Below are 27,473 nucleotides of genomic sequence, written 5' to 3' on the forward strand. Positions count from 1 at the left end.
CCCTGGAGGGGGGCCGCAGGGTAACGGGGCAGGACGGGCTGTGAGATCACCACATTCCTAATTCATGAGCCAGCTCATCCTAGTCGGGAAGTCCGAGGCCAGAAGGGCCTACAGCCAGGATTTCTGGGGTTTGGAGGAGGCAGTTGGTGACTCAGACACTTGGTTCCTACCAGTGCATCGAGTTGGAGACGTGCATTCCTGGGTCCTAGGGAGAACAGGCGTTTAGGAGGGGCTCTTTACTACCAGATTAGGTACTGGGGAAGCTGAGAGCCTGAACTCTTGGGGCTCGAGGATGGAGAGTCTGGGGGACTCAGAATTCTGGGTTCGAGGACGTGAGTGCGCGCGGGGAGGGTTGCGGAGGAGTTTAGCACTTACGTTTGTGTAAGGTATAATATTGATGCCCTGAAAGGCCTAGGGAAGAGGATTGAGATTTCCGAGTCCCGGGGAGGAGGGAAATGAGTTTTCCCTCTTCTGTTCTAAGTCAGAGGACTCAGATTTCGGACCTAACTGTCCTGGTCTGACGCCTTGCTTCTAAATTTAGTGGAGATTATTGTAAAGTCAAGGCTATCCTTGACATTCTAGAATCAACCTGTCTCAAAATAAAAAACAAAAAGAGGGCTATAGGTAATGCTCAATAATAGATTGCTTGCCTAGCATGTAAGAGGGTCTAAATTTAACCTCCAGTACCCCCAAAATGAATCGTTTAAGCGGGGCATGGTGACGGATCACAGTCTGCAGCAAGTTCCAGGTCAGTCTGAGCTACATAGATACCTTCTCAAAAGACCTCCTTAGGACTTCGAGGGGGAAAAAGTTAGAAGGGTCTCATATTCGGAAAGGCAGAATATGGGCGGGGTAGCGTCCAGTTCACTTCAATTCCCAAGGATCTCAACATCGGAGCGCCTTTTGTACGTCACTTCCTGATCCGCCGCCCTTTTCCCCGCGCACGCAGGGCACTGTGGGGGGGCCTCACCGCGCGCTCCTACAACCCCGCCCACTTCACCTTTCACCTCTACACTGTCCCCGCGTGACGGAGTTGACTCGCGGACTACGTCTCCCGGCGTACAGCGCGCGCACCCCGCCTCCACGCGTCGCTTTGATTTCTGGGAAACCGAGTCCGCCCTCCATTCGGCCGGCTTTCAGGAAATCTACTTGAGTACTTGAAATCCCAGCAACCTCCGCGGCAATTTGGCCCCGCCCCTCATCAGTTCGCGAGCCCCGCCCCAGTTCGCCCCGCCCCGCGCCTGGGCCGGAGCCGCAGCCCGAGCGGCGGGGTAAGATGGCGGCGGCGGTCCGGGCCGCGGGGCTCGGGCCTAGCGGGGTGGGCGGGGCGGAGTCGGGTCGCTAGTCGTCTCCGAGTGTCGCCAGTCCGCCACCGGGCCTGGAGAGCAAAACGTGGCAGCCTCGGATCCGGCAGCGGCGGCCAGAGCAGTCGCTGAGTGTGGGGCCTTCTTTGGGCCCGGGACGCGCCCGTGGGTACCAGGGGGCGTCCGTAGGGCCTGGGCCGCGCCTAGGTCAGCCCTCCAACACATTGCTGAACACGGACGTGTCTGCAGGCGCTGTAGATGGTTTTTATGTGCGACCGTAGACTAGGGTCTGTTGAGAGGCTTTTGGGGCCATCTTGAGATCTTGATGTGTGTCCCAGGAGTGAAGGGGTCTGCAGAACCACCTAGATCGCCGGGGTATGTCTGTTAGGGCTGGGAGTGTCTACCCGTGCCGGCCTCTGCATTCTGCTTATCTACATGGATCTGGGACTATTTATGCGACCTGGGAACTCTCTTCAAGGACTATGAAGTGTTAAGGGCCACCTGGAAGAAAGACGTGTTCCCACTCAGGGAAAGGGAGGCAAGCATTGTGATGTGCCCAGTGGCATAAATGGGTCTCCAAGGTCTGGGAAGTGTTTGGATGTAGGGTGACTGATGGGGGAAGGGGTGGGGCAGTTAGAAGGAACTGGAATCATCCAGGTGATTTTGATGTGATTGCAAGAATCCAGACTGTGTCTTGGAGCAAGTTCAAGTGCTTTGGGGGACTAGATAAGCGTGTACAACAGAAAGTGCTGGGTATTTTACCCAGCTCAAATATACTTGCCCTTCAGAAAGTAATTAAAATGAAAATGGCTTTAAAAAAAAAAAGAAAATAAAAAGAAAGAGAACCTTTGTTGTCCTCGGGCTGAGGAGTACCTGGAGAGCCGAGGGTCTGGAGAGCAGTCTGAACTCATCTAGTGCAGTACTCTGCAGCATGACCTTGGAGGCAGGAGGAAATACACTGCTGGCTGAGACTCAGTGTGTGCCAGCATATGCATTTCACTAGTATTACCCCAGCCCCGCAAACTCATGTTCCCATTTAAAAACCTGGTCTTAAATGAGCTATCTGTTAATCACTAAATTGCTCCCAGAACCTTGTAATTGAGGGACCACTGATCTCCCGTGGTCTGCGGCCAGGTGCTTTTGATAGAGTTTCTTGTATGTGACAGTCACTGCTCTGGATAGCATCTGTGTCTCAGACACTGCTGGGGAGCAACCCTAGAGCTCGGCACTGTTGGTACACTGTGTAGGAAGGCCTGAGTATTAGCTTGGATATGGGAGAGGTATGGATGTGGGATTTAGGGAAGAAGCTGGAACTGAGAGGCTGATTGAATGTGGAGGCCTGGGCATAGTTTCATAGTAGGACTGGGTCCAGGGCGTAGGTCTTTTCCTTGCAGGTGCACAGCCAGGGAAGCCGGCTGAGACAAAAAGGGGGAACCTGGTCTAAGGGCTAATGATACAATTATTGCTAATGTGTATCCATCCGTTGTATGTGCAAATGAGTGTAATAGGTGCTACTATTTTGCCATTTTCAGATAAGCACACAGTTTGATTAGAGAGCCCAGAGCTTCTAGGAATTCCAAGATTAGGTGTGTTCAGAGTCATAGGTTTGACAGCTGTGGGGAGGCTTACAGCTGTGATGTCCATATTTTCTGAAGCCTCAATCAAGACATCCACCAGTCTGAAGGATGCTCTTTCAACCACCTGACTGGGCTCTCAAAGCTCAGAATTCCAGTGACATCACCGAGGCTTTGGCCATGCTTCCACAGGACAGGCAGCTGGGTGATAGGCAAGTGTCCCGATGGGGCTGGGAGGACAGCATGCCTTTCCGAAACTTGGCGTTTTTGTTTTAAAAGCAATGTGGCGGTTGTGTAAACCATACTATCATAGTTGTATTTCATGCCTATAAATGAGACTCTGGTTCCTCACCATGGAGGACGATGGGTGCTGTGTGAAGCTGTGCTACTACTGTTCCATGTCGGCGCGGTCCTCGTTGTGGGGAAGGTGGGTCTCTGAGACCTAAAGTCAGGGTTGAGTTTGCATCTCACTGGGTCGGGGAATTTGAGTTTTGAATAGGAGCCTTTGTGGGCAGTGGAGGGCTAGATGTTAGGGCTTGTGGCAGAGGATCCTGCCTTTGACAGGGAAGGCAGCTGAAGTCCAGAAGGATGAGAATGGCTCTAGTCCCTGCAGGTCAGCGTGGGACCAAGTCCGAGGTCGTCAGGAGTTGGTGGAAGTGAGGGGCACTAAAGGAGGTGCACAGAAGCCCCAGAGGGCTTGCTTTACTTTCTGCTCCGTCCTCCCTCAACCCCAGGTGACCATGGAGGAGGAAGATGAGTCTCGAGGTAAAACAGAGGAGTCGGGAGAGGATCGAGGAGATGGTCCACCTGACAGAGATTCTGCCCTTTTCCCTTCTGCCTTTATCCTGGTAAGACAGCTGGGGGCAGTGGGGCGTGGTGGCCTATGTTCCCATTTCTTGGCATAGGGGCTGAGGGTTTGGGACCTGGAAGAAGTGGAGCCCTAAGTGGCCTGGCTGTGGGTTTTCTTGAACGTTCTTCCAAATAGCAGAGGTTCCAGTCTCTTATCTGATATCCCTGATTTTTAACTCCCCCACTTTGCAGCGGGCCATTCAGCAGGCTGTGGGGAGCGCCCTGCAGGGGGACCTGCCTAATGAGAAAGGTAGGCACTCTTAGTCCTTTCCAGCTTGGCCTCCTTCTTCCTGAGGCTTCATGAGGACTACACTTGTGCTAGGGTCAGGGGTGTCTGGGGGACTGCATGCGGCTGGAGGGAAGCCTAACTGGCAGGGGCCAGCAGACCTGCCGCACAGGGGATGGCTTCGGGGCTGGTGAGAGGCTGTGAGCAGGGCAGTAGGACACTTTTGGGAGGCAGGAGACGTCTAGACCCAGGGCTGGGCAGGGCTCAGAGGCCAAGCTGAGACATCTCTTTCAGTAACCCAGTGGATGTGAACTCAACCCAGATTGAGTTGGGGGAGCTTAGGGTCCTTATCTAACTGGGAGGGGTAGGTACTTGTGCAGCCAACACGGTCTGGTCCCGCTCACCCGGCTGCTGTGCTCTGCAAAGCCTCATGGTAAGTCCCACGTTACTGCATTATTTATCCAGATGGCTCTCGGTGTCGTGGCCTTCGATGGAGGCGCTGCTGCCGCAGTCCACGGTCAGAGCCTCGTTCACAGGAGTCAGGGGGTGCGGACACAGCCACTGTGAGTAAGGGTCCTGGGGCCTGCAAGACAAAGGAACTGGACATCTATACCCTTGGGTCTGGAGTAACTCTAATGGGTAGTCATCAGAGTCTGGGAACCAGATCCCTGACTGAGCTGCTTCCAGAGACCATCGAGGGTGGCCCTTGGTGGATCCCTGAATGTCCTTGGAGCAAGTTGGTGGGTTCCTGCGAGGCTAGAACTAGGAAGGTTCTCCATGTGAGCGCTAACAGAACAGAGCCCAACTTGGTCCCTTCTAGGTACTGGACACAGCTGCAGACAGCTTTCTTGTGGGGCTGGTGAACATCCTGGATCCCCCCGATACCTGGGTCCCCAGCCGCCTGGACCTGCAACCTGGCGAGTAAGAACCTGGGCAGCTAGCAGGGCGGTGGTGGCGCACGCCTTTAATCCCAGCACTCGGGAGGCAGAGGCAGGCGGATCTCTGTGAGTTCCAGGCCAGCCTGGTCTACAGAGCGAGTTCTAGGACAGGAACCAAAGCTACAGAGAAACCCTGTAAAGCACCTGGGCAGCTGAAGGTGGGGGTGGCTCTAACCTGAGAGCTGTGGCACTGCTGGGGCTCACCATTTCTTCCGCTTTGCAGGAGTGAAGACGTGCTTGAGCTGGTGGCCGAGGTCCGCATTGGTAACAGGGACCCCATGCCGCTGCCTGTGCCCAGCCTTCTGCCCCGCCTCAGGGCCTGGAGGACAGGAAAAACAGGTACATGGGCTGCACTCTGATGGGTGGGTGGTCTTGTAGGAGCTGTGTGGAAATGAACTAATGGTGTTCTGTCCTGTGGGGGTCTCGCACATGTTCAGCAGCATTCTCCCACAAAGCTGAGCCTAGCCTCAGTTAAGCTATTTGTAGTGAAGGCAGCAGGGATGGTTATGATGTTAGGGACAAGTTAATGCATATACTTGTAGAAAGAATGCACGGGGGGTCATGTAGGAGCATTGAGCATACTGGATATCAGATGTCAGAGCTGACTGATAGTGTCTTTGAGTTGGGGACTCATCTTCTAGGAAGGGGATCCTCACCAGCTTGCGTCTGAGGGGAAAGCTCTGGCTTTGACATTGTGATTCTGTGCTGTGGTTGTGTAGGGTAGTGTCTGCTTCCCATTGTGCTCCTGGTCGGTGCCCAGCGACCTCAGCGCCCATCAGCTCCGGGGGCACTGGCGTTTGTTGAACACCTAAGGTTGTTCTGACTCAGGCTCCACCAGGGTCTTTGATTTTGTGCTGCTGGCGGTGTGTGTGTGTTCATTTATAAGTGGAGTGAGCAGAGAGACAGACCCTCGCTCAGGTTGAGTCTTTGGTAGCAATGAGTCCCAGTGCCTTAAAGAGCATGACTTGTGACCCCACTGAGGCAGGTCACAGTCACTCTGTCACTTTTCTTCTTTCCATGAGGCACAGGGGACATGTGTCTCCCTGACTCCAGAGGCTGCAGAAGATGAGCTTGCCAACAGCCTGTTGACACAGACGAGTGTCTGGATTTGACCCTGACTGCGATATATATGGAACTCTAAATTAGGTTGTGATTTTGTCGTTTGTTGGTTTCTTTTTCTGAGGTGGGGTTTTGCACTGTGACCCAGGCTGGTGTGGTCCTGCCTTACCCTCCCATGTGTCTTGGAACACCGCCATTTGTGGTTATGGTTTTTAAAAACTCTTGGAATTGGGGTCTTTTATGTTGCTAAGGCTGTTCACAGGCTCTGGGCTCAGACACTCTTGCTTCAGCCTCTGGGATTTAGCACTGTGGTTTTGCACCATTCAGAGTTCTTTTTAGGTTAGTTTTGGTTTGGTTTTGGGTTTTTTCTAGATAGGGTTTCTCTGTGTCACAGCCCTGGCTGTCTTGGAACTTAGGCCATAGTCTAGGCTGACCTATGACCTAGATCCTCCTGCCTCTGCCTCTAGTTTGCTGGGATTAAAGGTGTGCCCCAGACTCTTGATTTCATAGAAGGGATCCAAAGCAGACAGGTTGAGCTAGAGGCCTGTAGTCACATGACTAGAGAGTGTGACCCAGGTCTCTGTGGTCCATGACTAGAGAGAGCTGTAACCTGGGTCTCTGTCCTCAGATGGGTTGTGCTCGGTGGGGTCTTGGTTTCCATGCTTAGGTACATCATGAGTCTAGGCCCAGCCTTTGCTCCTGTGTGCCCATGGTGCAGTGTGTGTTAGGGCCAAACTAAGGAGGCTTGCAGAGCCTGGCCTGTGAGAAGGGCAAGTATTCCCTTATGTCCCTGTGGGCGTGACTCTTGTTTCCTAGCCATTGGGGCCAAAAACTTGGAAGGACTCTCTTGTCTTGACAGGCCTCCAGCTCTGCCATTTCATGATCTAAGCTGCCTCCTATTTACAAAGCAGATTCAATTCATGTAGGAGGCAGCTGGCTCTTCTGTCCTGTGGGGACATCACTGCCATTGGTCAAGGCAGATTTTTGGCTTTAGGGCCAGTTTGTGGTGTGCGATATTACTAGGTGGGTGCACCTCTGGGCTCAAGTGTGGCCTCTGGGCCCATTTTCTGCTGTATTGGATGTCCTCACACATGCACTGCATACCCCAGTCTCCGACTTCACTGACCAGCTTCCCCTACTCCTTAATTCTATGGATAAATAGGCCTGTTCTGCCTCCCTTGTTTCCTGTTTTGCTCAAGGTCTTGGAGGGCATATAGGAAGCACTAGATTAGGGTCTGAGGAGGGTCAGGATGGGGTCAAGGCGGGGTTAGGGCGGGGGTGGAGGTAGTGGTGGCACTGGCCTGCCTGTAGGGAGTTGCTGACTGTGACTCTGTCTGCCCTGTCTCTGCAGTGTCTCCGCAGTCTCATGCCTCTCGGCCTGCCTGTGCCCGCCACCTCCTCACCTTGGGCACAGGGGATGGAGGGCCTGCCCCTCCACCTGCTCCCTCCTCTGCCTCATCCTCGCCTTCCCCTTCCCCATCCTCGTCTTCCCCTTCTCCCCCTCCTCCTCCTCCGCCCCCTCCAGCTCTTCCTGCCCCCCGATTCGACATCTATGATCCCTTCCACCCCACCGACGAGGCCTACTCCCCACCGCCAGCCCCAGAGCAAAAATACGACCCCTTCGAGCCCACAGGCTCCAACCCTAGCTCATCAGCAGGGAGCCCCTCACCAGAAGAGGAGGAAGAGGAGGAAGAGGAAGAGGAGGGCCTGTCACAGAGCATCAGCCGCATCTCAGAGACCCTGGCAGGCATCTATGATGACAACAGCTTGAGCCAGGACTTCCCAGGTGATGAAAGTCCCCGACCGGAGCCCCCGCCCCCGCAGACGCTGGGAGCCCCAGGGACGCCACCTCAGGTGGACTCCACTCGGGCTGAAGGAGCCCCGCGCCGCAGGGTCTTCGTGGTGGGACCTGAGGCTGAAGCCTGTCTTGAGGGCAAGGTGTCGGTGGAAGTAGTGACAGCTGGAGGGCCAGTGCTGCCACTGCCACCACTACCCCCGACTGATCCCGAGATCGAGGAAGGAGAGATTGTGCAGCCCGAGGAGGAGCCCAGGGTTGCAGTGTCACTGTTCCGAGCTGGGCGTTCTCGGCAGCCTCCTGCCTCGGTAGCCACCCTTGCTTCAGTGGCCACTCCCGCTGCGCCCCCAGCCTCTGCACCACGTGCCCCTGAGGGCGATGATTTCCTGTCCCTGCATGCTGACTCTGATGGTGAGGGCGCACTGCAGGTAGACCTGGGTGAGCCACCCGCACCTCCGGCTGCAGACTCACGCTGGGGCGGCCTGGACCTGCGCCGCAAAATCCTAACACAGCGACGTGAGCGCTACCGCCAGCGCTCTGCCTCGCCGGGCCCACCGCCTGCACGGAAGAAGGCGCGACGAGAGCGGCAGCGCAGTGGGGACCCAGCCCCACCTGACTCACCAGCTTGGGATGCCAAGAAGCATCGCTCACGGGAGCGGAAGGTCAGTTCTCACACTGCTGCCCGCCGTCGCTCACGTTCACGGTCCCGTTCCCGCCGCCGGTCTCGCTCCCGCAGTGCTGACCGCAGACGCGGGAGCCACCGCTCACGCTCCCGGGAGAAGCGCAGGCGCAGAAGGCGCTCAGCATCACCACCCCCAGCAGCATCATCCTCTTCGTCCTCGAGGCGTGAGCGGCACCGCGGCAAGCGCCGGGAGGGTGGCAAGAAGAAGAAAAAGCGATCGCGCTCGCGGGCCGAGAAGCGCGCTGGGGATGTGGAGAAGCTGCCCGCACCTGTGCCTCCCTCAGGCTCTGACCGTGACAGCCGGCGCCGTGGGGCTGTGCCACCCTCTATCCAGGACCTCACGGACCACGACCTGTTTGCCATCAAACGGACCATCACAGTGGGCCGCCCTGAGAAGGCTGAACCCCGTGCACCTTCGCCAGCACCTGCTGTGTCCCCAAAGCGAGAGGTCCTGTATGACTCTGAGGGTCTGAGTGCAGATGAGCGGGGTGGCAAGAGTGACAAGGACCGGAGGCGCTCAGGGGCTGCATCCTCATCCTCATCCTCAAGGGAAAAAGGGTCTCGACGGAAGGCCCTTGATGGGGGGGACCGGGGCCGAGACAGGGACAGGTCATCCAAGAAGACGCGGCCACCTAAGGACTCAGCACCTGGCTCAGGGCCGCCACCCAAGGCCCCGCTAAGCAGCGGCTCCTCCTCCTCATCATCATCCTGCTCCTCCCGAAAGGTGAAACTGCAGTCCAAGGTGGCCGTGCTCATCCGAGAGGGTGTCAGCAGTACCACGCCTGCCAAGGATTCCTCATCCTCTGGCCTGGGCTCCATCGGGGTCAAGTTCAGCCGAGACCGGGAAAGCCGCTCACCCTTCCTCAAGCCAGATGAACGAGCTCCTGCAGAGATGGCTAAGGTGGCCCCAGGCAGCACCAAGCCCAAAAAGACCAAGGCCAAGGCCAAAGCTGGGGCCAAGAAAGCAAAGGGGACCAAGGGAAAGACCAAGCCATCAAAGACCAGGAAGAAGGTCCGCAGTGGGGGCAGTAGCACGGCCAGTGGCGGGCCTGGTTCACTGAAGAAGTCCAAGGCCGACAGCTGCAGCCAAGCAGCCAGTGCTAAGGGGACAGAGGAGACATCATGGTCTGGGGAGGAGCGGACCAGCAAGGCCCCCAGTACCCCACCGCCTAAGGTAGCCCCACCTCCACCTGCACTCACCCCAGACTCACAGACTGTGGACAGCAGCTGCAAGACCCCTGAAGTCTCCTTCCTCCCAGAGGAAGCCAGTGAAGACACTGGGGTCCGAGTAGGGGCAGAGGAGGAGGAAGAAGAGGAGGAGGAAGAGGAAGAGGAGCAGCAGCCTGCAACTACCACAGCCACCAGCACTGCTGCAGCTGCCCCAAGTACTGCTCCCAGTGCGGGGTCTACAGCTGGAGACTCTGGCGCGGAGGATGGGCCAGCTGCTAGGGTTTCCCAGCTGCCCACGCTACCCCCACCCATGCCCTGGAACCTGCCTGCTGGTGTGGACTGCACGACCAGTGGTGTCCTGGCCTGTGAGTCTTCTGAAATGAGGGGAGGGAAGGGTGATGGCATAGAAGGATGGGGGATAGAAGAGATAGGGGTGGAAGGGATGGGGATGGGGGGATAGAAGGGATGGGGGAATAGAAGGGATGGGGATGGGGGGATAGAAGGGATGGAGGATAGAAGGGATGGGGGATAGAAGGGATAGGGGTGGAAGGGATGGGGATGGGGGGATAGAAGGGATGGGGAATAGAAGGGATAGGGATGGAAGGGATGGGGGGATAGAAGGGATGGGGGATGGAAGGGATGGAGGATAGAAGGGATGGGGGATAGAAGGGATAGGGATGGAAGGGATGGGGGGATAGAAAGGATAGGGATGGAAGGGATGGGGGGATAGAAGGGATAGGGATGGAAGGGATGGGGGGATAGAAGGGATAGGGATGGAAGGGATGGGGGGATAGAAGGGATAGGGATGGAAGGGATGGGGGGATAGAAGGGATAGGGGTAGAAGGGATGGGGATGGAAGGGATGGGGGATAGAAGGGATGGGGAGATGGAACAGTCCAGTCTTGGATGTACAGGTGACAGATGGAACAGAAGTATGTAGTGGTTAGCCCAGAATGGAGTGCTTGATCAGCATGCTGTCCTCCTGCTAGGTGGGGGATAGCTGGGGCTTGGGTGGGTCAGGAAGCAGGCGTTACTCTAACCAGCTCCTCTTCATATCCTGGTCCTCCTAGCCTCTGCACACATACCCCTTGTGTCAGAACATTGGGCGTCTGTAGTGGTTCTCAATAGAGGAGATCCTTTTTTTTTTCTGTTCCTAACTGAGGTTTTCTAGTTTTGGGATGAAGATAGGGAGGGACCTGGCAGCATCAGGGTTAGATGAGGGTTACTACCCACCCTGATATCGGTCTTCTCACTTTGTCCACTGCAGTGACTGCACTGCTGTTCAAGATGGAAGAAGCCAACCTGGCCAGCCGAGCAAAGGCCCAGGAGCTGATCCAGGCCACCAACCAGGTGGGCTCCCATGGGGAAGAGTCCCCACAGCCCCTTCTTTTGTCCATTGCCTCGGGGTAGGAGAGGAACTACAACTCCCAGCAGGCCTTAGGGCAAGGTATTGGCCGGAAGAGGAGCCTTTTGCTCTCTAACATTGGGAAATTGGAGGGAACAGAGGGGGTACAAAGCCTCCTCTTCCCTTCTACCTTCCTTGGCTCATCATACTCTCTTTCACAGATCCTCAGCCATCGGAAGCCACCCTCCACTCTGGGGGTGACCCCAGCTCCTGTACCCACTTCTTTGGGCTTGCCCCCAGGCCCTTCCAGCTACCTGCTTCCTGGTAGCCTCCCCATAGGGGGCTGTGGCTCTACCCCTCCTACCCCCACTGGGCTAGCCCCTGCATCTGACAAGAGAGAGGGAAGCAGCAGCTCAGAGGGACGTGGGGACACTGACAAGGTGAGATGAATTTGGAGCATCAGAGGACTAGGTGAATGGGGCAGGGTGCTGAGCAGTTACAACAGAGAACCACAGAGTAGTGCAGCTCATATTGAGTGCTTCCCTGCAAGAAGCACAGGGTTTCATCCTCAATTCCAGATAAAAAGAACTAATGTATGAAAGAATTAAAAACATTTATAGTTTGTATATGTATGTATGTGTTTATAAATACCCGTTTAATGTACCTCTCGGTTGCTTTATGTAACTGGGAGATACCAGTTTCTTAAAGAAAGGTCAAGCACTTCGGGCTGAGCTGGTCACACAGACTCAGGCCTGTAGCCCTAGCATTTATGAAGGCTCAGAGGCAAGGGAGATGGTGATGAGGCCATTCCTGGCTGGAGTGAGGAACTGCAGGCACAAAGAGGAACAGTGGTTTTGGCTGCTACTACTGGGCCTTGGACTGCTTTCTTTAAGTCCTGTCTAGATGGATTTACCTGGTCATGGCCCTGACACCACTGAAGGTACTAACCACTGCTATGCCTCACGCTGGCTGAACAGGCTTGTAGTGGAAACAGGTGGCCTCAGCTCACCCAGCCCCAGGTTTGTGAACATTGCCATGCCCTGCCAGCTAGGCTTCTAGGACTTTTCTGTGCTGTTTGTATTGTCTTGGCAAGTGTGAGGTGTGGTGTAGCATGCAGCCCCTCTTCTGTGTTACTTGAGAATCTCATGGCCCACAGAGCTGAAACTGGTTCTCCCTGTAGCTGGGACGTATGTGTCCCTGGTCCCTAAGCAGGTGTATTTTAGTGCCTGCCCTCTCCAGGGTCCGTTGGCCTACACGCATCTTGCTGTGGGCCCAGGCCCTGTCCCCTGTCTCTGGCTTCCACACGCGTGGTTGTGGGCACGGGGCTTTCCCAGGAAGCTCGGCCTCCCAGCACAGCTTCCCTTGATGGTGGTATCCCATTTTCCATGAGTCACAGGATCTATTTCCCCGGCGGTGGAAGACTGGGCCCCCTGTGATACTGTCTACCTTAGCAGCTTGAGCCACTTGGGCTTGATCGCTCAGCCTCTCCTGTACTTCTGCCAGAGCTCAGGCAACCTGGACCAGAGCAGAGTGTGAGCAGCCAAGCTGGGTGTTTCTGTTACTTAGCCTGTAAGGTCTGCTTAGGGAGAGTTGTGACCAGCTGTGTGTGGGATACACACCGCTCGAGGCTGAGGCAAGAGATTTAAAAGCTGAGGGCAAGAATAGGCAACTTAGACACTACTAGTAAACAAGCTGGGCCGGGTGGTAGAGCACCAGCAACCCCAAGCTCTCAGTTCCAGCACTGATAAAGAAACAGTAGTGTCTGACTGTCTCCCAGCAAATGGTGGGCCTGGCTAGGCCAGGGTGGCCCAGGGTCTGGCCTAGGGTAACTGCAGAAAGGGGAGCACAGGGCAGGCAGGGTGAGGGCACTGCAGGTCCTCCTTACTCGCTGGCTCTTCACTGTGCTTGTATCACCCCACCAGTATCTGAAGAAGCTGCACACACAGGAACGGGCAGTGGAAGAGGTGAAATTGGCCATCAAACCATACTACCAGAAGAAAGACATCACCAAGGAGGAGTACAAGGACATCCTGAGGAAGGCTGTCCACAAGGTGGGGCAGAGGGACTGTGGGGATGGGAACCTGGGTCCTGGAGAGGGGCATAGGGTAGGCCAAGTCATTGAGTCAAGTGAGGTGCCCTGGGGCTGGCAGGAATTCAGTTGTTCTGGCTCTGCAGATCTGCCACAGCAAAAGCGGGGAGATCAATCCTGTCAAGGTGAGCAACCTGGTGAGGGCCTACGTTCAGCGCTACCGTTACTTCCGCAAGCATGGTCGCAAGCCGGGGGACCCCCCAGGACCCCCTCGGCCACCCAAGGAGCCAGGGCCCCCAGACAAGGGTGGCCCTGGCCTGCCCCTGCCCCCTCTCTGAGACTTCATACCCTGTTCCTGCACCTCTGAGATTCTGGACATATTTATGGCTCCACTTCCCCACCACACCCCCACAGTGGGATGATGGGGTCACTGTGAGGAAGAGGAGAGCCCCCCCCCAGCCCTGCCCCTGCCCGTTATCCTGGCCCCTTAGCCTACTCCCATGGTCTCGGCCCTTCTGTCATGCCCCCTCCACTTTCATTAAAGATTTCATGAAATAGAGATGGGTGTAGTGGTACACGCTTGAAGCAGGCTGATCTCAGGCTGTTCAGGGACAGCCCTGGCTTAGAGAGATTCTCTTTTTAACAGAAAAAAAAAAAATGCTCTTTTCAGGAGAAAAGGGTTATGGGGGAGGGGGACATGGGACATCATGAAGGGTCCACACCAAACCCAGGAACGTGGTGACAGGAGGCAGGGCCCAGCCTTGAACAGCAGCTGGGCTGTTTGATGGACACTGGAGCTGACCCCATTGAGTGGCCTCTAGTGTCAGCAGCCCTGTGAGGCTGCAGTGACTCAGTCCATGATCCTAGGAGGAAACTGAGGCAACAAGGGCGACATTACCAGTAAGTCAGGCTGCCCACACTGGCTTGCCAGTTGCCCTCCATTACTACTCAGATTCCCCTGGCTCATGAAGGGAGAGCATGCAGCCCCGGGCCTGGCCTGTCTCCCGCCTCCTTTGTGATACTTTCTCCAGGACCGTGGGGAGACAGACAGCCGGTAACCATGCTGCCCTTGCCCCTTGGGCCTCACTCACCGAGCACCTAAACTCCAGCTGCATGTGGGCAAACTGAGACCTCTGTAGAGAAATCACCAGCTTGGGGACAGTGAACACCAGACAGATGTGATGGTGGCATAAACTGCTTTATTGGTGGCAGCTGGGCAGGGCTCAGGTGTCTCTGGTGGCCTAGAAGTCCATTTCCTCCATCAAGTCCTGGAGGTAGGCCTTGTACTGGTCAGAAGTGAAGGAGATAGGCTGGCTGTTGGAGATGTGCAAGTCCACAGTTCTCAGTGAGGAGGCTCCTCCTTCCCGAGCCATCTCTAACAGCTCTTTAAGACACGTGGGAACAACCTACATGGTGCAGGAATGGATCAGGGCAAATCGCTAATCAAGTGCAAGCTCCTAGCATAGCCCAGGGTGGATCCTCCCTCAAACTGGGGCTGCTAAGAACTGTAGTTCCCCCTCCCATCGTCATAACCAATGGGGCTCCTGGGAGCTGAATACTTCAAAGGCTGCAGACTTGCAGCTGACAGCTCCAGGATCTAGTGTTAGAATAAGCTGTGATGGCTAGGCCCTGCTGAAGATGGGGAACAGTGGCTGTGGAGCCCTGTTGAAGATGCTGTTTCTTTTGTTTGGTTGGTTTTTTGAGTCAGGGTTTCTCCGTAGCTTTGGAGCCTGTCCTTGAACTTGCCCTGGAGACCAGGCTGACCTTAAACTTACAATGATCTGCCTGTCTCTGCCTCCGAGTGCTGGGATTAAAGGCCTGCGCCGCTACCACCCGGCTGAGTTGCTGTTTCTTGGAGGGGCTTCTGGGAGTTTTAATCCCTGGCTGCCACAGGTTCCTCTACACATGGACCCTCCCAGCCCCAGAAGCACAAGACAGCTGTCACCTTGACCATCACAAGCCTCTTGACCCACGGCTGGTCCTGGGGCCACGACTCCCCTACACAGAACCACAGAGTGTAGCGTGGGGAGTGTCCACTTCCTTCCATGAAGGCAATCAGATCTGGGAACCCAGGAGTCAGGTCAGAAAAGAAAGGATGACCCTCTACGCTTTCCACGCACCCAGCTTACTGTCTCTCTGCCAATTCTCTGCCTCCACCATAGGCACTGCCTTTCTGGGCAGTTCCCTGCAGACACAGCTCATCCATCTCCTTTCCTGTTTCAGCAGCACCCCACCCAGGGCTCCACAGAGGGGAGGGTGGGCCCTAGTAGCTTCGTGTGGGAGGCGGCTGTTGGGATGGCTCCTCAACAACTCAGGCCTTGCTGTGGTCTCTGAACTGACACTGTCATGCCAGCCTTTGAGGACTGCCGGAGGGATGTATTTAAGGCCAGCCGAAGCAACGAGACCCTGCTTCAGAAAACTCATAGAAATGCAATGTCAAGCTGAGCATCAGCTCACACCAGGTGCCCTACCCCTAGGGAGGCCTGGGCTACAGAGGCCCTTTCTCAAAACAGCTTCAAGACTCTCCATCTCACTTGGCTCTTTGTGGGTTCTTAGCGGTCCCATGTGTATAGTGGAAAACACTGGAGGCAAGTGCGGGTCTTGTTCCCCAAAACTGCTGGACAGCAGAGCTCTAGGGGACTTATTTACCTGTAGTTTACAGGGGCACTACCATTGAGCCAAACCCCACCCCAGCGTCATTTCTGCATATTCACCATAAAATGGTTGCCAGAGCATCTTATGATGCCTGTACTACACGAAGTTCAACAGTTACAGCAGCCAGCCCCCAAATGCGGTGGTGCAGGCCTGTCCTTTGCCACAGAGCAGAGGAGCAGGCTCTGAATACAGTCCACCACCATGGCCTGTCAATCCCCATAGGGTACTCACCTGTCACAAAGGGCCCAAGGTCGAACACAACTCCGTCCTGGTCTTTGGGAACCTCTCCATCTGGCCCTCGCCCACTGTCTGGAAGCAGCTCGTCACCCAGAGCCCAGAAAGAATGGGAGTGGCCCAGACGCTGGGCCCAGAGACACTGCCCTGACCGCCACAGAAACAGCCCCTTGCCCAGCCCCTTGAGAACTTGGCTCACATACTCTCTCACAAGCCTGTCCGTCAGAAACCCCTCAGGGTCTGGCAGGGTGACTGGCTGTCCGGGCAGTGTCCTGTTATCAGCTGTGGTGCCCACCAGCCGCAGGCCCCCTGGGCAAAAGAGTGTCTGCTGGAAGACCTGCCGGCCCCGGTAGAAAGCGGTCACTTCGAACTCCCATTCTGCGTGGCGGCATGAAAAGGGGGAGATGAAGAGGACCAGGGTGGGGGCTGCTGCCCCTGCTGTAGCCCTTCCTACCCCACAGCTGGCACTCACGTTCCTCAGCTAGCAGCTGCCTCAGTGGATTTTCCTGGGGTGCCAGGTTTGGGAGGTTGTCCAGATTTGGGCTTAGTAGTAGTTGAGAGTGATCAGGAGCAATAGCCAGGCCTGAGGACCCCTCATCTGGGAGAGGTTCCAAGACCATGTCACCCAGTAATTCCCGGAGGTCTTCCTGGAGGAGGAAAGGGCTGGTCTAGTTAACAGCCTCAGCTGAGTCAAGACGGAAGCAGAGTGTTAAAGGACTGGAGGTCCAGGGGTAAAAGCTGGGCTGGGGAGGAAGGGTTGACCTAACAGGGACAGGGCAAGATGATTGCCTCCTCACCTGGGGATCAGACAGACTGCTTCTGCCATTGGGATCAGGAGAGGTGTCCAGATGTGCAAAGTCCCTTGCTGCGGTCCAGAGAGAGGGTGGGGTGAAAGAAGGGCAGAGATCCTCCTGATCCCAAGGTCTGCACCCAAGCCAGCCTGGTTACACACCTGGGGTCACAAACTCATACACTTTATGAGGGTCAAAGGGGTCCTTGCTCTGGTCATCGGCTAATCGCAACACTTCTTTCCGGTTCAGGGCTGACCGGAAATTCCTCTTCCAGGTCGACAGGTCGGGCTTATCCTTCCCTGGGACGTAGGCACCGCTGGCTTCAGCCCAGGCCTGACACACCAGTGATTGCAGGAGAGGAAGGGAGAGGATTTAGATTCTGCCCTGACTTCCTGGCACCTCCCACCATGTTCCATCCTATAGCTTCAGACCCACGGTCTCGCATTCATCGGGCCCCTAGGTCCATCCTTATCCTTTGGCTTTGAAACAGGGTCTCCACACTAACCGAGGCTGGGCTCCCACTTGTCACCGTCCTGCTGCCGCCACCAGTGCTGGGATTACAAACCCAACCACAATGCCCACCTTCAAGCTAACCCAAGACCTACTTGGTACCCACCCCAGGACACCTTTTGGACCAAGTCTCACATTCTCTCTATTGCTACCACTAGTCCATGCTAATTTGGTAACCAATAACCCCATCTATGAGGCAGTCTCAAACCTAAAGGGTTCTAAAATCGAGCCCACATCGCAAAGATCTCTCATTCTCTCAACTTTCCCAATTCTGCGATCCTTTAATACACTTCCTGGTGCTGACTGCAACCATAAAATTATTTTTGTTGGGGCTGGAGAGATGGCTCAGAAGTTAAGAGCACTGACTGCTCTTCCACAGGTCCTGAGTTCAAGTCCCAGCAACCAACCACATGGTGGCTCACAACCATCTATGAGATCTGGTTCCCCCTCTTCTGGCCTGCAGGTGTACATGCAGGCAGAACACTGTATACATAATAAATAACATCTTTTTAAAAAATTATTTTTGTTACTACTTCATAACTAGTTTAACTACTGTTATGAATTGTAATGTAAATATGCAACGAGCGACCCCTGTGGAAGTGTTGTCCTACAGACTGAGAATCTCTACTACAGAACGTTCTGTAAGTGACCCGAACTTGCTTTCCGGGTTCTATTCTTGGAAACGGCCAATCAATTCCTGTCTATCCCTCCAGTCCCAACTACCTTCATTAGCAAGACCCGCCCCTAACTAGCCACGCCCAGGAACGCCTCTCCGACGTCGCACCTGGAAGATGCCAAAGTCAGCCACCTGGGCATCCTGCCGCAGGCCGTGCTTCCACGGGATCCGGAACCGAGTGCGGCTCTCGTCCAGCCAGGCCACGCCTTCCAATTGCCCCAGGTCCAGCTGCGACACCAGCCAGGGCAAGATCCGCGGTTTCGGGGTTCCCATGCTTGGGGCCTGCGCACACAGGGCAGTTCCTGAGTATGCATGTCAAGGAGCAAATGCACTCAAACCTCTGCGCCCCGCCACAGCGGAAGAAGCCTTTCACTCATCCTTTTGTGGGGTACAAATGGGAAACTCCTTCCCACCCTTCCATCCCTAGTGGGGCCGTCTTTCCTACCCCAGCTTCTCTAGTAGAAACTCTTACCTACCCATCGGTTCCTTCTCTTTTATAAATGTAAGCCCCTCTCTATTATCCAAAGCAGGCACCCCACTTCTTGGGTGGAGCCCTCTGTTCCTAGTCTTTTCAGGACCGTGACTGCTCCCTTGCACATTTCCAGTCTTCTCCTAAATGCTTCCAAGTGCAGTCGCCTCTCCCCAAGCTTCTTCTGTTTTGGTTTTCCTATATTGTTTTTATTGACGTTTTTAGAAAGAGCCTAGAACGTTGCATAGGCTGGCCTTGAACTTGCTGTGTAGCCAGTCTGGTCTTCACCTCTCTTTGCAACCCAGATTGGCCTGGGACTCACTATGTGGCCAGGCTGGCCTCGAACGCCCTCTGTAAGCCAAGCTAGCCTCAGGTTGGTCTTCAACTCACATAACCCAGGCTGGCCTGGGGCTCATTCTGTGGTCCAGCCCGGCCTGGCACTCACTCTGGAGCCCAGGCAGGCCTTGAACTTGCGGCAATCTTACAGTCTTCAGCCTGGGTGCTGAGACTGCAGACCTTCAACGCGCTGCCCTTCTGGTTTTCGGTCGTCGAGCTCCTGCGCGTCTGGGCTGCCCCATGCTGTGCCCTGAGACCGCCACCCGTCCGAGTCTTCCGCGTTACCTACCGGGGAGGAATCGTGCACTCGTGGGGCGCTGGGGCCAACACTGGTGTCGGGGCCTCAGTAGTTCTGAGACTCGCAGCCACGCACCTCCTGTCAGCTAAGCCTCCGAGCGCTGGGACTTTCTTTTCTAACGATATTTTGAGATAAAAACAGTTTTCTCATAATTTGGGTAATAAACCCAAAAGCAGAGAGTCTACTTCTGGGCGCAACCCAACTCCCTCAATGCCCTTTTTTGGCCTTCCGCCCACAAGCATGCTGGGAACGCCATATGCAAATATACATCCCAACGCCCCGCCCCTTCAACGTTGGGGCGGTTACCAGGTCGGCCCAGTGCGCAGGCGCGGGAAAGTTGAATTTCCGAAAAGTTTGTTGAAATTGAGTGAAAGCGTGGGCGCCGGCGCAACTAGAACAGAACCCCGAACAAGGTGAGCGGGGTTCCAGGAAAGGATCAGAGCAGAAAGCGAGGGGAACCATTGCTGGGACGGCCACAGCCAGTCTTGTCTCTCTTGAGGTCCAAATTCCCAGGATCTCCGGAGCTAGCCAGAGGTAGTTGGAACTACATCTCCCAGTAGGCTGCTCGGCGAATAAACGGGGAAAACGGGCCAATGAGTGCCGCAAGGCGTACTGGGATTGGTAGTACCCTAGCCTCTAAGGACTTAAGTACCTCGATGTAGTAGTCCTAGCACTCAGCTACCTCCTCTCTCCAGACCCTTTTTCCTCGACAGAATCAACTCTCCCACTGGTTCACCCTCCGTCCTCTCCCTCAGGTGCCTCCATGGCCGGCTCTGAAGAGCTGGGGCTCCGAGAGGACACACTGAGGGTTCTGGCAGCTTTCCTTAGGCGCGGTGAAGCTGTTGGGTGCCCTGTCCCAACTCCACCCAGGTGAGTGAGTGGCCACTCCCCCAGGGCCAGACTGGAAGGTCTTCTTGAGTACTGGTCCCCACCTGTCTCCTCCCTTCAGATCTGACCCCATATGCCTGACTCCAGTTTCAAGACTGATCTTCCATGGGGTTACTCTGAGATTCTTGTCCCCAGGAGCCCTGCCCAAGAGGAGCCAACAGATTTCCTGAGTCGTCTCCGAAGATGCCTCCCTTGTCCCCTGGGTAGAGGAGCCCCTCCCCCAGAGTCCTCTCGGCCCTGCTTCCTTCCCCTACGCCCCTGCTATGACTCGGGACCTGGTAAGAGATTTTTACACTGGTTACCTATGAAACTTTAATGGCTAGGAGCTTTCGTACCTGTTAAAGGCCAGCACTGCTCAGGTTTAGCCACAACTCTTCCCCTTCAAAGTTAGACTTCTTTCTAGAGGGTAAGGGCAGTGTTGAGACATAGTTTCAGCTGCTGGAGCCTCCTGCGTCAGCCTACCTCGTACTGGAACCACAGGCACGCATCGTTAAATAAAGCCTCAGAGACAGGGTTTCCTCTATGTAGCCCTGGCCGTCCTAGAACTCCCGTTGAAGACCAGGCTGGCCTCAAACCTACAGAGATCCTCCTGTCTCTGCCTCCCAAGTACTGGGATTAAAGGCCTAACCACCACTGCCCAGCATTGAGCTTGGATTTTTTTTTTGGGGGGGGGGGGTTGAGACAGGGTTTCTCTGTAGCTTTGGAGCCTGTCCTGGAATTAGCTCTTGTAGACCAGGCTGGCCTCGAACTCACAGAGCTCTGCCTGCCTCTGCCTCCCGAGTGCTGGGATTAAAGGCGTGCGCCACCACCGCTGGGCTGAGTTTGGATTTCTACTGAGCAATTCTGTGGTTGACCAGGGGGAGGTGCTCTGGCGCCCTTCTTAGGTAATTGTCTCTTTCCTTACATAGGTGCTTCCCTGGCTCTTAAAATCTTAGGGAAGACTACTTGTGACACCAGTGCCCCAGGGCATGAGACAGGAGGCATGGTTGTTAGTCACAACTCCTTAGCCAATTGGTAATGTCAAGTAGTAGAGGAAGACTGGAAGGGGTATTGGGACTTGATCAGTGATCAGTAGACCTGGGTGTGGGGGCGCATTGCTGTAATCAGCACTTGGGAGCTGAGGCAGAAGGATTGCTGTGGGCTTGAGGCCAGCCTGGATTACAGAAAGCTGATGATGTAGTCAAGTCAGTAGAGGCCTGCCATCAGCACCTGAGGCATAGTAGTACATATCAGGAAGCAGAGGGAAGCGGCCTACACGGTCTTCAGGCACACGTGCAGGCCAAACACCCATACTCATTAAATAAAAGAAAAAATTGTTTCGTTTTGGTTTTTTTGTTTTGTTTTGTTTTTTGAGACACGGTTTCTCTGTGAAACAGTCTGGCTGTCCCATGTAACAGACTTTCTTCTTAGGCCACCAACTACCTCCCAAATCATGACACGGAGACATTATTACGAATGCCCGGCCTTTGCTTAGCTTGTCCCACTAGCTCCTACAGTTTCGTTTAACCTGTTTCTATTCATCTATGTTTTCCTCAGGACTTTTTACCTTTTTTCCATTATGTACATCCTGCTCTCCTGCTTCCTCTGTGTCTGTCTGTCTGGCCCCTGGCGTCTCTTATTCCTTCTTCCCCTGAACTTGAGATCTTCCTCCCACTTCCTCTCCCTGCCTGGTGAACCTCCTGGCGGTACCTCCTCTCTCACTATTTTCTGTTCTCTTTTGTGTGCTTACTGTTTGTATTTCGACACAGGGTTCCTCTGTGTAGCCCTGGCTGTCATCAAACTCACAGAGATCTGCCTGCCTCTGCCTCCTGAGTGCTGGGAGTAAAGGTGTGCGCCATCGAAAAAGCATTGGATTTCATGGATCTGGAGTTACAGAAAATTGGGAGCCACCATGTGGGTGGTAGGAATTGAACCCAGCTGCTGGGTTGTTCAACCTCTGATGCATTTTTCTGGCCTTCATGGGCACCATGCACCCAAGTGGTATACAGACACGCGCAGGCAGAACCCCCATATACATAAAATTAAAAAATATTTTTAACGGAGCATGCCTGATTGACGGCTTACCTAGAAGAAAGGTGTGGCTGCAGAGGTGAGTCTGCTCGATTGCTCATCTGGGAGCTGGACCAAGGTGAGGTAGCAGCAGGAATGCTATGCTTGCTCTGGTGGATGGAAGAACCTCCAAAGTTTAGCTCGATTACTTTCAGTGTAATTTGAGGGTGCAACAAAGTAGAAAGGCTAAGGATTTTCACATCTTTTATCAAATTCTCTCATGGCCTAGTTTTTACCCCTTTGTGAACTGAAAATTGTTGCTGTCTAGTAAGATGGTTTGGAGGAGAAAATTCATAAATGTATCCTGTTCTGTGGACAAAGAATTATTCTTCCCATCAGGTCCAGCTACTTCAGACTTCTATGCCATGGTTGCCCAGCGTCTGGAACAATTGGTCCAAGAGCAACTGAGATCTCCGCCCAGCCCAGGTAAGTAGCAGAGGAGCCTGGGACAGGTGAGAGTGGGGGTGAGGCCAGGACCTCTCCTCAGTCCATTCTCTTCTTACCCCCAGAGTTCCAGGGACCCCCACCCACAGAAAAGGAAGCCCTGCTAAGGAGGCTGGTAGCCTTGCTGGAGGAGGAAGCAGAAGTCATCAACCAAAAGGTGACTGGCTATGCTCTATGCCTTTGAGAGGGCAGCAATGGGACTGGGCAGAACAGGACTTTTATTGTCTTGGTGAAGAGGTGAGGCTCCAGGGCTCAGTGAGCACCAGATCATCTTTACAGGAGCTTTGGAGCATCGCCACGGTGGGACTTTAAATCCGTGGACCCGTGGACCAGCAGCATGCCAGGGAATCCAGTCAACAGAAACCACTAGAGAGGCACTAGAGATTGGAGCACAGCAGAGCCCTTGCCTAGTGACCTGAGGTCCTTAACGTTCCTCTCTGCCACCCTCTCCCCCAACTCAAATTCTCAAAAGCAAAGAACAACAAAGAGACCAGAACATGGGCCAGGAAAGAGAATGGCTGTGAGCAGGTGTGTAAAATTTGATTGTAGTAGGCTTGGTGACACACACTGCGAATGTGAGGCAGGAGGTTTTCACTAGTTCAGCTTTCTCCTGTGCCACAGAACAAGTTCCAGGGCTGCCCAGGGAGACATCGTTCAACAAAGTAAGGTTGGACATGGGCGCAGCCTTTAATCCCAGCCCTTGAGAGGCAGAGGCAGACAGAGCTCTCTGACTTAAAGGCCAGCCAGGGCTGCATAGTGAAACCCTGGTTCTAAAACTAACAAAAGAACCCTGATTGACTACAGTAAGGATATAGCTCAGAATATGGAGGAAATGCCCGCTGAAGTGAAGCGTCTGCGTTTCCTGGAACCTGATTGGCTTTCAGAGCTGGACAGTACTGTAACAGCGATTATCTGGCAGGAAACAAGGTTTCCATAAATGGCTTCAACCACTCTTTTTTCCCCTCTGGAGACAGGGTTTCTCTATTCCTGGCTGTCCTGGAACTCCACTTGTAAATCAGGCTGGCATTCTTCTGCCTCCCGAGTGCTGGGATCAAAGGTGTGCTCCAGCGCTCCAGGCTTGGCTTCAGGGGCCCTTAACTAAAGGAAAACTTGTTACTAGAACTCAGAACTCTGCTTGGCTCTGAGTCTAGCTTGACCCCCTTCCTGGAAGTCCAATGGCCAAAACCATAGAGGATGATTGGGTGGGACTTGGTGTTTGGGCTGGTTGCGGAGGGGTGCAGTTAGCTGACGCTGCCCCTCTGCCCCTCTGCCCCTCAGCTAGCTTCTGACCCAGCTCTGCACCGGAAACTTGCTCGCCTGTCAGCGGGCTCCTTCGCCCGCCTTGTGGAACTCTTCTCCAGTCGTGAAGTCAGCTCCTCCCCAAGCTGTGCAAGCCCCTCGTTGCCATGCCCGGCGCCCCCACCGCCATCCCCGGAGCCTTTGGCCCGCCTGGCTCTGGCTATGGAGCTGAGCCGGCGCGTGGCCGGGCTGGGGGGCACCCTGGCCAGCCTCAGTGTAGAACACGTACACAGCTTTGCGCCCTGGATCCAGGCCCATGGGGGCTGGGTAAGTCGCACATCCCTCCAAGCCTCAGTTTACCCTACTGCCATTTGATGGGTGAAATCTTAGGTTTCCTTCCAGAATTCCCAGCTCCATTTACTCCATCGCGTGCTTATTGAGCACTTGCTGTATGCCAGGCACTGTGCTGACTTCTGATGCCCATTGGGCTTGGGCAGCAGTTGTGAGAGGAGCTCCTATAGCTCCCTAGTCCTCTCATTTTTTTTTTAAATTTTTTTATGATTTATTTATCTTTATTTTATGTGCATTGGTGTGAAGGTGTCAGATGCCCTGGAATTGGAGTTTCAGACAGTTGTGAGCTGCCATGTGGGTGGTGGGAAATGAACCCGGGTCAGTCAGTGCTCTTAACCACTGAGTCATTTCTCCAGCCTCTCCTCTCATCTTTTTAGGGTAGCTATGTAGGAGAGGATGGGATTCTTCAGGGATGAATAGTGACCCAGGTCTAATGGACCTCTGTTTTCTGTGTTGAGTATAAACCAAATGAGGTCTTCCCTGGACCCTGTTTATTATTTTATACATATAAACAGAAATAAATCTGCTTGGCATGATGCCACACGTTAGCCATGTTTAATCCTAGGACTCAGAGGCTGGCATCTCTATAAGGACAAGGCCAGCCTAGTATACATAGAGGATTTCAAAGCAGCTAGGGCTTGAGTGAGACCCTGGAGGTAAAGGTGGGGAAAATGGTAGCTGGTGGTGCAGGCCTGTCATCCCTGGTACCAGAGAGGCTAAGCATACAGCTTTAGACATAACTGGGCTAGAGAGTAGGTTCAAGGTCAGCCTAGGCAACTTAGTGGGCTCTTGTCTCAAAGTTGGGATAAAACTCAGTGGTAGAGCCCAGCACTTCAGAAGGGGAAAAGTGTGGTCTAGAGACACAGGTAGCCATGGGAGGGCCCTTGATCATTCCGAGATGGGGGCTGTGAGATACAGATGTGCATAGACCGTCCTGGCCTCATGGATAGACCTGAAGAAGCCTGGAGATGGGTGCCAGTCCCTGCAGGAAGGACTGTGGGTTTCATTGGTGAGGTGGCAGGGTCTCTCCAGATTGAATGTGCTGTTGCGAGCATCTGTAGGTTCCTCTGCATTCTCTGGGCTCGGGGGGTGGGGAGTGATGAAGGAATCCAGCCCACACTGGAGCAGAATGGAGAGGAAGGATGCACTTGTGAAACTCATCTAAGAAGCTGGCATACCCGCTTCTTTTAACAGGGATGCCAGAACTTAGGGGAGACCAGAGACTGGGCAGGGAGGTGACAGAGTTAAAAGACAGAGGACTGAAACCAGCACAGAATGGCTAGCCACTGAATTACTTAAGTGCCAGGACTCTGTCCCTTTTTTGCCTTTCCGTCTCCCTCTGTGGGTATCTGATCCCTTCGGTGGAAGTGCAGCTTATGGGCTCTGTCCCCTGCAGGCAGGCATCCTGGCTGTGTCGCCTGTGGACCTGAACTTACCCTTGGACTGAGTGCTTCCCCCGAGGCTGCTGCAGGAGTGCCCACAGGTCCTGCTCACGTGTTTCCTCTCAGGGCTCAGGTGGCGGCTGCCATGCCACCTTTCTTTCTTTCTTTTTTTTTTTTTGCCAAAAAGATTGTTTAGAAATATTTCCATATTAAAAGCTTTGTTCTTTAACTAGAGCACTAAAGTGTTTGACTATGTGAGTTTGTGTGTGTGTGTGTGTGTGTGTGTGTGTATACATGTGTATTTCAGTGAACTGAAATATGTGTGGTGGAGAGAGGTCAAGGTTGGGGTCTTTATCACACCCCATCTTCCTCTTTCTTTTTTTTGTAAAGGTGGCCCTGATTTCACCAGGCATGTGGCACCATGCTGACTTTAGTGTCAGCACTCGGGAGGCAGAACCAGGTGAATCTTTGAGTTTGAGACCAGCCTGGTCTACAGAGTGGCTTCCAGGACAGCCAACATTATACAGAGAAACCCTATCTTGAAAAGAAAACAAATACCAGTTTTTATGAGTATATGCATGTATGTATGCACACTACATGTATGCAGTGCCTACAGAGGCTACGAGAGGGTTATAACAGCAGAGTCATCTCCAAGCCCCTTTATTTCTTTTATTTTTTAAATAGGGATGAAAACACCTTCATGATTTTATTTATTTATTTATTTTTCGAGACAGGATTTCTCTGTAGCTTTGGAGCCTGTCCTGGAACTAGTTCTTGTAGACCAGGCTGGCCGCGAACTCAAAGATCCACCTGCCTCTGCCTCCTGAGTGCTGGGATTAAAGGCGTGAGCTACCACCCGGCAAGCCCCTTTCTTTCTTTCTTTTTTTAAAAATATTTATTTATTTATTTATTATGTATACAATATTCTGTCTGTGTGTATGTCTGCAGGCCAGAAGAGGGCACCAGACCTAATTACAGATGGTTGTGAGCCACCATGTGGTTGCTGGGAATTGAACTCAGGACCTTTGGAAGAGCAGGCAGTGCTCTTAACCACTGAGCCATCTCTCCAGCCCAAGCCCCTTTATTTCTATAGATTGGTTTTTATTTATGTGTGTGTTTATATGTGTGTGATCACACACAAGAAAGGTGCCAGAATAAGGCATTACAGCCCCTGGAGCTAGAGTTACAGGCAGTTAGCTGCCACGTACAGGCCCCAAGAACAGAACTTGGGTCCTCTGCAAGAACAATTGCTGTTGGGGCTGGAGAGATGACTCAGAGGTTAAGAGCACTGGCTGCTCTTCCAGAGGTCCTGAGTTCAATTCCCAGCCACCACATGGTGGCTCACAATCGGTTGTAATGAGATCTGGTGCCCTCTTCTAGCCTGAAGGCATACATGCAGGCAGAACTCTGTATACATAATAAATAAATAAATCTAAAAAAAAATGGCTCTTAACAGCTAGGCAGCCGCTCCAACTCCACTTTACCGATTTCTAGTCATTTATTATTGTGCATACAATATTCTGCTAACATGTACATGCCAGAAGAGGGCGCCAGATCTCATTGTAAATGGTTGTGAGCCACCATGTGTTGGCTGGGAAGAACTCAGGACCTCTGGAAGAGACAATCAATGCTCTTAAGCTCTGAGCCATCTCTCCAGCCCTGGCTTACTGTTTCTAAAAAAGTATTTAAAAGTTACAAGTATAGGTGTGTTGGGGTGGGTGGACATATGGATTGAGTGCAGATGGCATTCACTCCTCCGGAAGCAGCCACCAGGCAGCTGGCAACCACCTCCCATGGAGCTGGGCTCCCAGCCAATGCTGAGCTGCTTCTGTGACCCTGGTGAAGGACTTAGGAGTCCTTCTGGCTGAGTCTTAGCCTTGTACATTCCTGAATCTCAGGAGCTTCCCCTCGTCCGCCACACATCTCAATCTGGAAGAAACAGGCACACAACCGACTCTGGCAGTGCCCAGCTGCTTTTTCTTTCTTTCTTTTTTTTGGGGGGGGGGTGGGGGGTGCTATGGGTGACACGTCCTTCAGCTAAGCCAGTGGTTCTCAACCTTCCTAATGCAGTGACCCTTCTATACAGTTCCTCATGCTGTGGTGACCCCCTCTAGCCATAGCCACTTCCTGACTGTGATTTTGCTACCTGTTAATGAATCATAATGTAAATATGCTTCCTGG

At 53.8% G+C, this 27,473-nt stretch overlaps 3 protein-coding genes across 10 annotated transcripts; 2 read left to right on the forward strand and 1 right to left on the reverse strand.

Annotated features, from left to right (window-relative positions):
• The first annotated feature begins 1,244 nt into the window (after nucleotides 1–1,244).
• Scaf1 (SR-related CTD associated factor 1) lies at nucleotides 1,245–13,529 on the forward strand. Of its 5 annotated transcripts, XM_041665206.1 has the most exons (12): nucleotides 1,867–1,885; nucleotides 2,960–3,090; nucleotides 3,613–3,726; nucleotides 3,920–3,977; nucleotides 4,419–4,516; nucleotides 4,774–4,874; nucleotides 5,115–5,230; nucleotides 7,302–9,962; nucleotides 10,864–10,946; nucleotides 11,163–11,381; nucleotides 12,864–12,992; nucleotides 13,117–13,529. In XM_041665206.1, exons 3-12 carry the CDS (start codon nucleotides 3,619–3,621, stop codon nucleotides 13,306–13,308), a joined length of 3,765 nt encoding a protein of 1,254 aa, XP_041521140.1. In that variant the 5' UTR covers nucleotides 1,867–1,885; nucleotides 2,960–3,090; nucleotides 3,613–3,618; the 3' UTR covers nucleotides 13,309–13,529. The 5 variants fall into 5 exon arrangements, with proteins under 5 accessions (XP_041521307.1, XP_041521224.1, XP_041521390.1 ...); XM_041665373.1 differs by lacking the exons at nucleotides 1,867–1,885; nucleotides 2,960–3,090 and adding an exon at nucleotides 1,245–1,271; XM_041665290.1 differs by lacking the exons at nucleotides 1,867–1,885; nucleotides 2,960–3,090 and adding an exon at nucleotides 1,280–1,842.
• A 620-nt stretch (nucleotides 13,530–14,149) lies between these two features.
• On the reverse strand, nucleotides 14,150–19,164 carry Irf3 (interferon regulatory factor 3). 4 transcript variants are annotated; one of them, XM_041657372.1, is made up of 9 exons: nucleotides 19,015–19,164; nucleotides 18,751–18,926; nucleotides 17,945–18,118; nucleotides 16,812–16,983; nucleotides 16,657–16,724; nucleotides 16,332–16,506; nucleotides 15,857–16,237; nucleotides 14,916–15,031; nucleotides 14,150–14,376 (listed from the first exon to the last, which is right to left on the reverse strand). In XM_041657372.1, exons 3-9 carry the CDS (start codon nucleotides 18,107–18,109, stop codon nucleotides 14,212–14,214), a joined length of 1,242 nt encoding a protein of 413 aa, XP_041513306.1. In that variant the 5' UTR covers nucleotides 18,110–18,118; nucleotides 18,751–18,926; nucleotides 19,015–19,164; the 3' UTR covers nucleotides 14,150–14,211. The 4 variants fall into 4 exon arrangements, with proteins under 4 accessions (XP_041513306.1, XP_041513300.1, XP_041513312.1 ...); XM_041657366.1 differs by lacking the exon at nucleotides 18,751–18,926 and having other exon boundaries at nucleotides 18,931–19,164; XM_041657378.1 differs by lacking the exons at nucleotides 18,751–18,926; nucleotides 19,015–19,164 and adding an exon at nucleotides 18,313–18,734.
• Nucleotides 19,165–19,219: 55 nt separating this feature from the next.
• On the forward strand, nucleotides 19,220–25,515 carry Bcl2l12 (BCL2 like 12). The gene is made up of 7 exons (XM_041657398.1): nucleotides 19,220–19,352; nucleotides 19,695–19,809; nucleotides 19,963–20,105; nucleotides 22,216–22,302; nucleotides 22,386–22,477; nucleotides 23,599–23,886; nucleotides 25,307–25,515. Exons 2-7 carry the CDS (start codon nucleotides 19,703–19,705, stop codon nucleotides 25,355–25,357), a joined length of 768 nt encoding a protein of 255 aa, XP_041513332.1. The 5' UTR covers nucleotides 19,220–19,352; nucleotides 19,695–19,702; the 3' UTR covers nucleotides 25,358–25,515.
• The last annotated feature ends 1,958 nt before the right edge of the window (nucleotides 25,516–27,473 follow it).

Source organism: Microtus oregoni, unplaced genomic scaffold, assembly GCF_018167655.1.
Source record: "Microtus oregoni isolate MIOR12 unplaced genomic scaffold, Mior012 000000F_ref0000247, whole genome shotgun sequence".
Lineage (NCBI taxonomy): Eukaryota > Metazoa > Chordata > Mammalia > Rodentia > Cricetidae > Microtus > Microtus oregoni.

Excerpts from the sequence above, each read along its gene's own strand:
- Irf3 (XM_041657372.1), bottom strand. The coding sequence starts at position 18,109 with ATGGGAACCCCGAAACCGCGGATCTTGCCCTGGCTGGTGTCGCAGCTG. Across the intron at positions 16,507-16,656 it reads GCAGTCTGTCTGATCCCCAG|GAAGACCTCCGGGAATTACT; the intron begins GTGAGGAGGCAA and ends TTCCTCCTCCAG. Across the intron at positions 15,032-15,856 it reads CCTTGGGCCCTTTGTGACAG|ATCTGATTGCCTTCATGGAA; the intron begins GTGAGTACCCTA and ends CTGGGTTCCCAG.
- Bcl2l12 (XM_041657398.1), top strand. The coding sequence starts at position 19,703 with ATGGCCGGCTCTGAAGAGCTGGGGCTCCGAGAGGACACACTGAGGGTT. Across the intron at positions 20,106-22,215 it reads CTGCTATGACTCGGGACCTG|GTCCAGCTACTTCAGACTTC; the intron begins GTAAGAGATTTT and ends TCTTCCCATCAG. Across the intron at positions 22,478-23,598 it reads CAGAAGTCATCAACCAAAAG|CTAGCTTCTGACCCAGCTCT; the intron begins GTGACTGGCTAT and ends TCTGCCCCTCAG.
- Scaf1 (XM_041665126.1), top strand. The coding sequence starts at position 3,201 with ATGCCTATAAATGAGACTCTGGTTCCTCACCATGGAGGACGATGGGTG. Across the intron at positions 3,727-3,919 it reads TCCCTTCTGCCTTTATCCTG|CGGGCCATTCAGCAGGCTGT; the intron begins GTAAGACAGCTG and ends CCCACTTTGCAG. Across the intron at positions 4,517-4,773 it reads GGGGTGCGGACACAGCCACT|GTACTGGACACAGCTGCAGA; the intron begins GTGAGTAAGGGT and ends GGTCCCTTCTAG.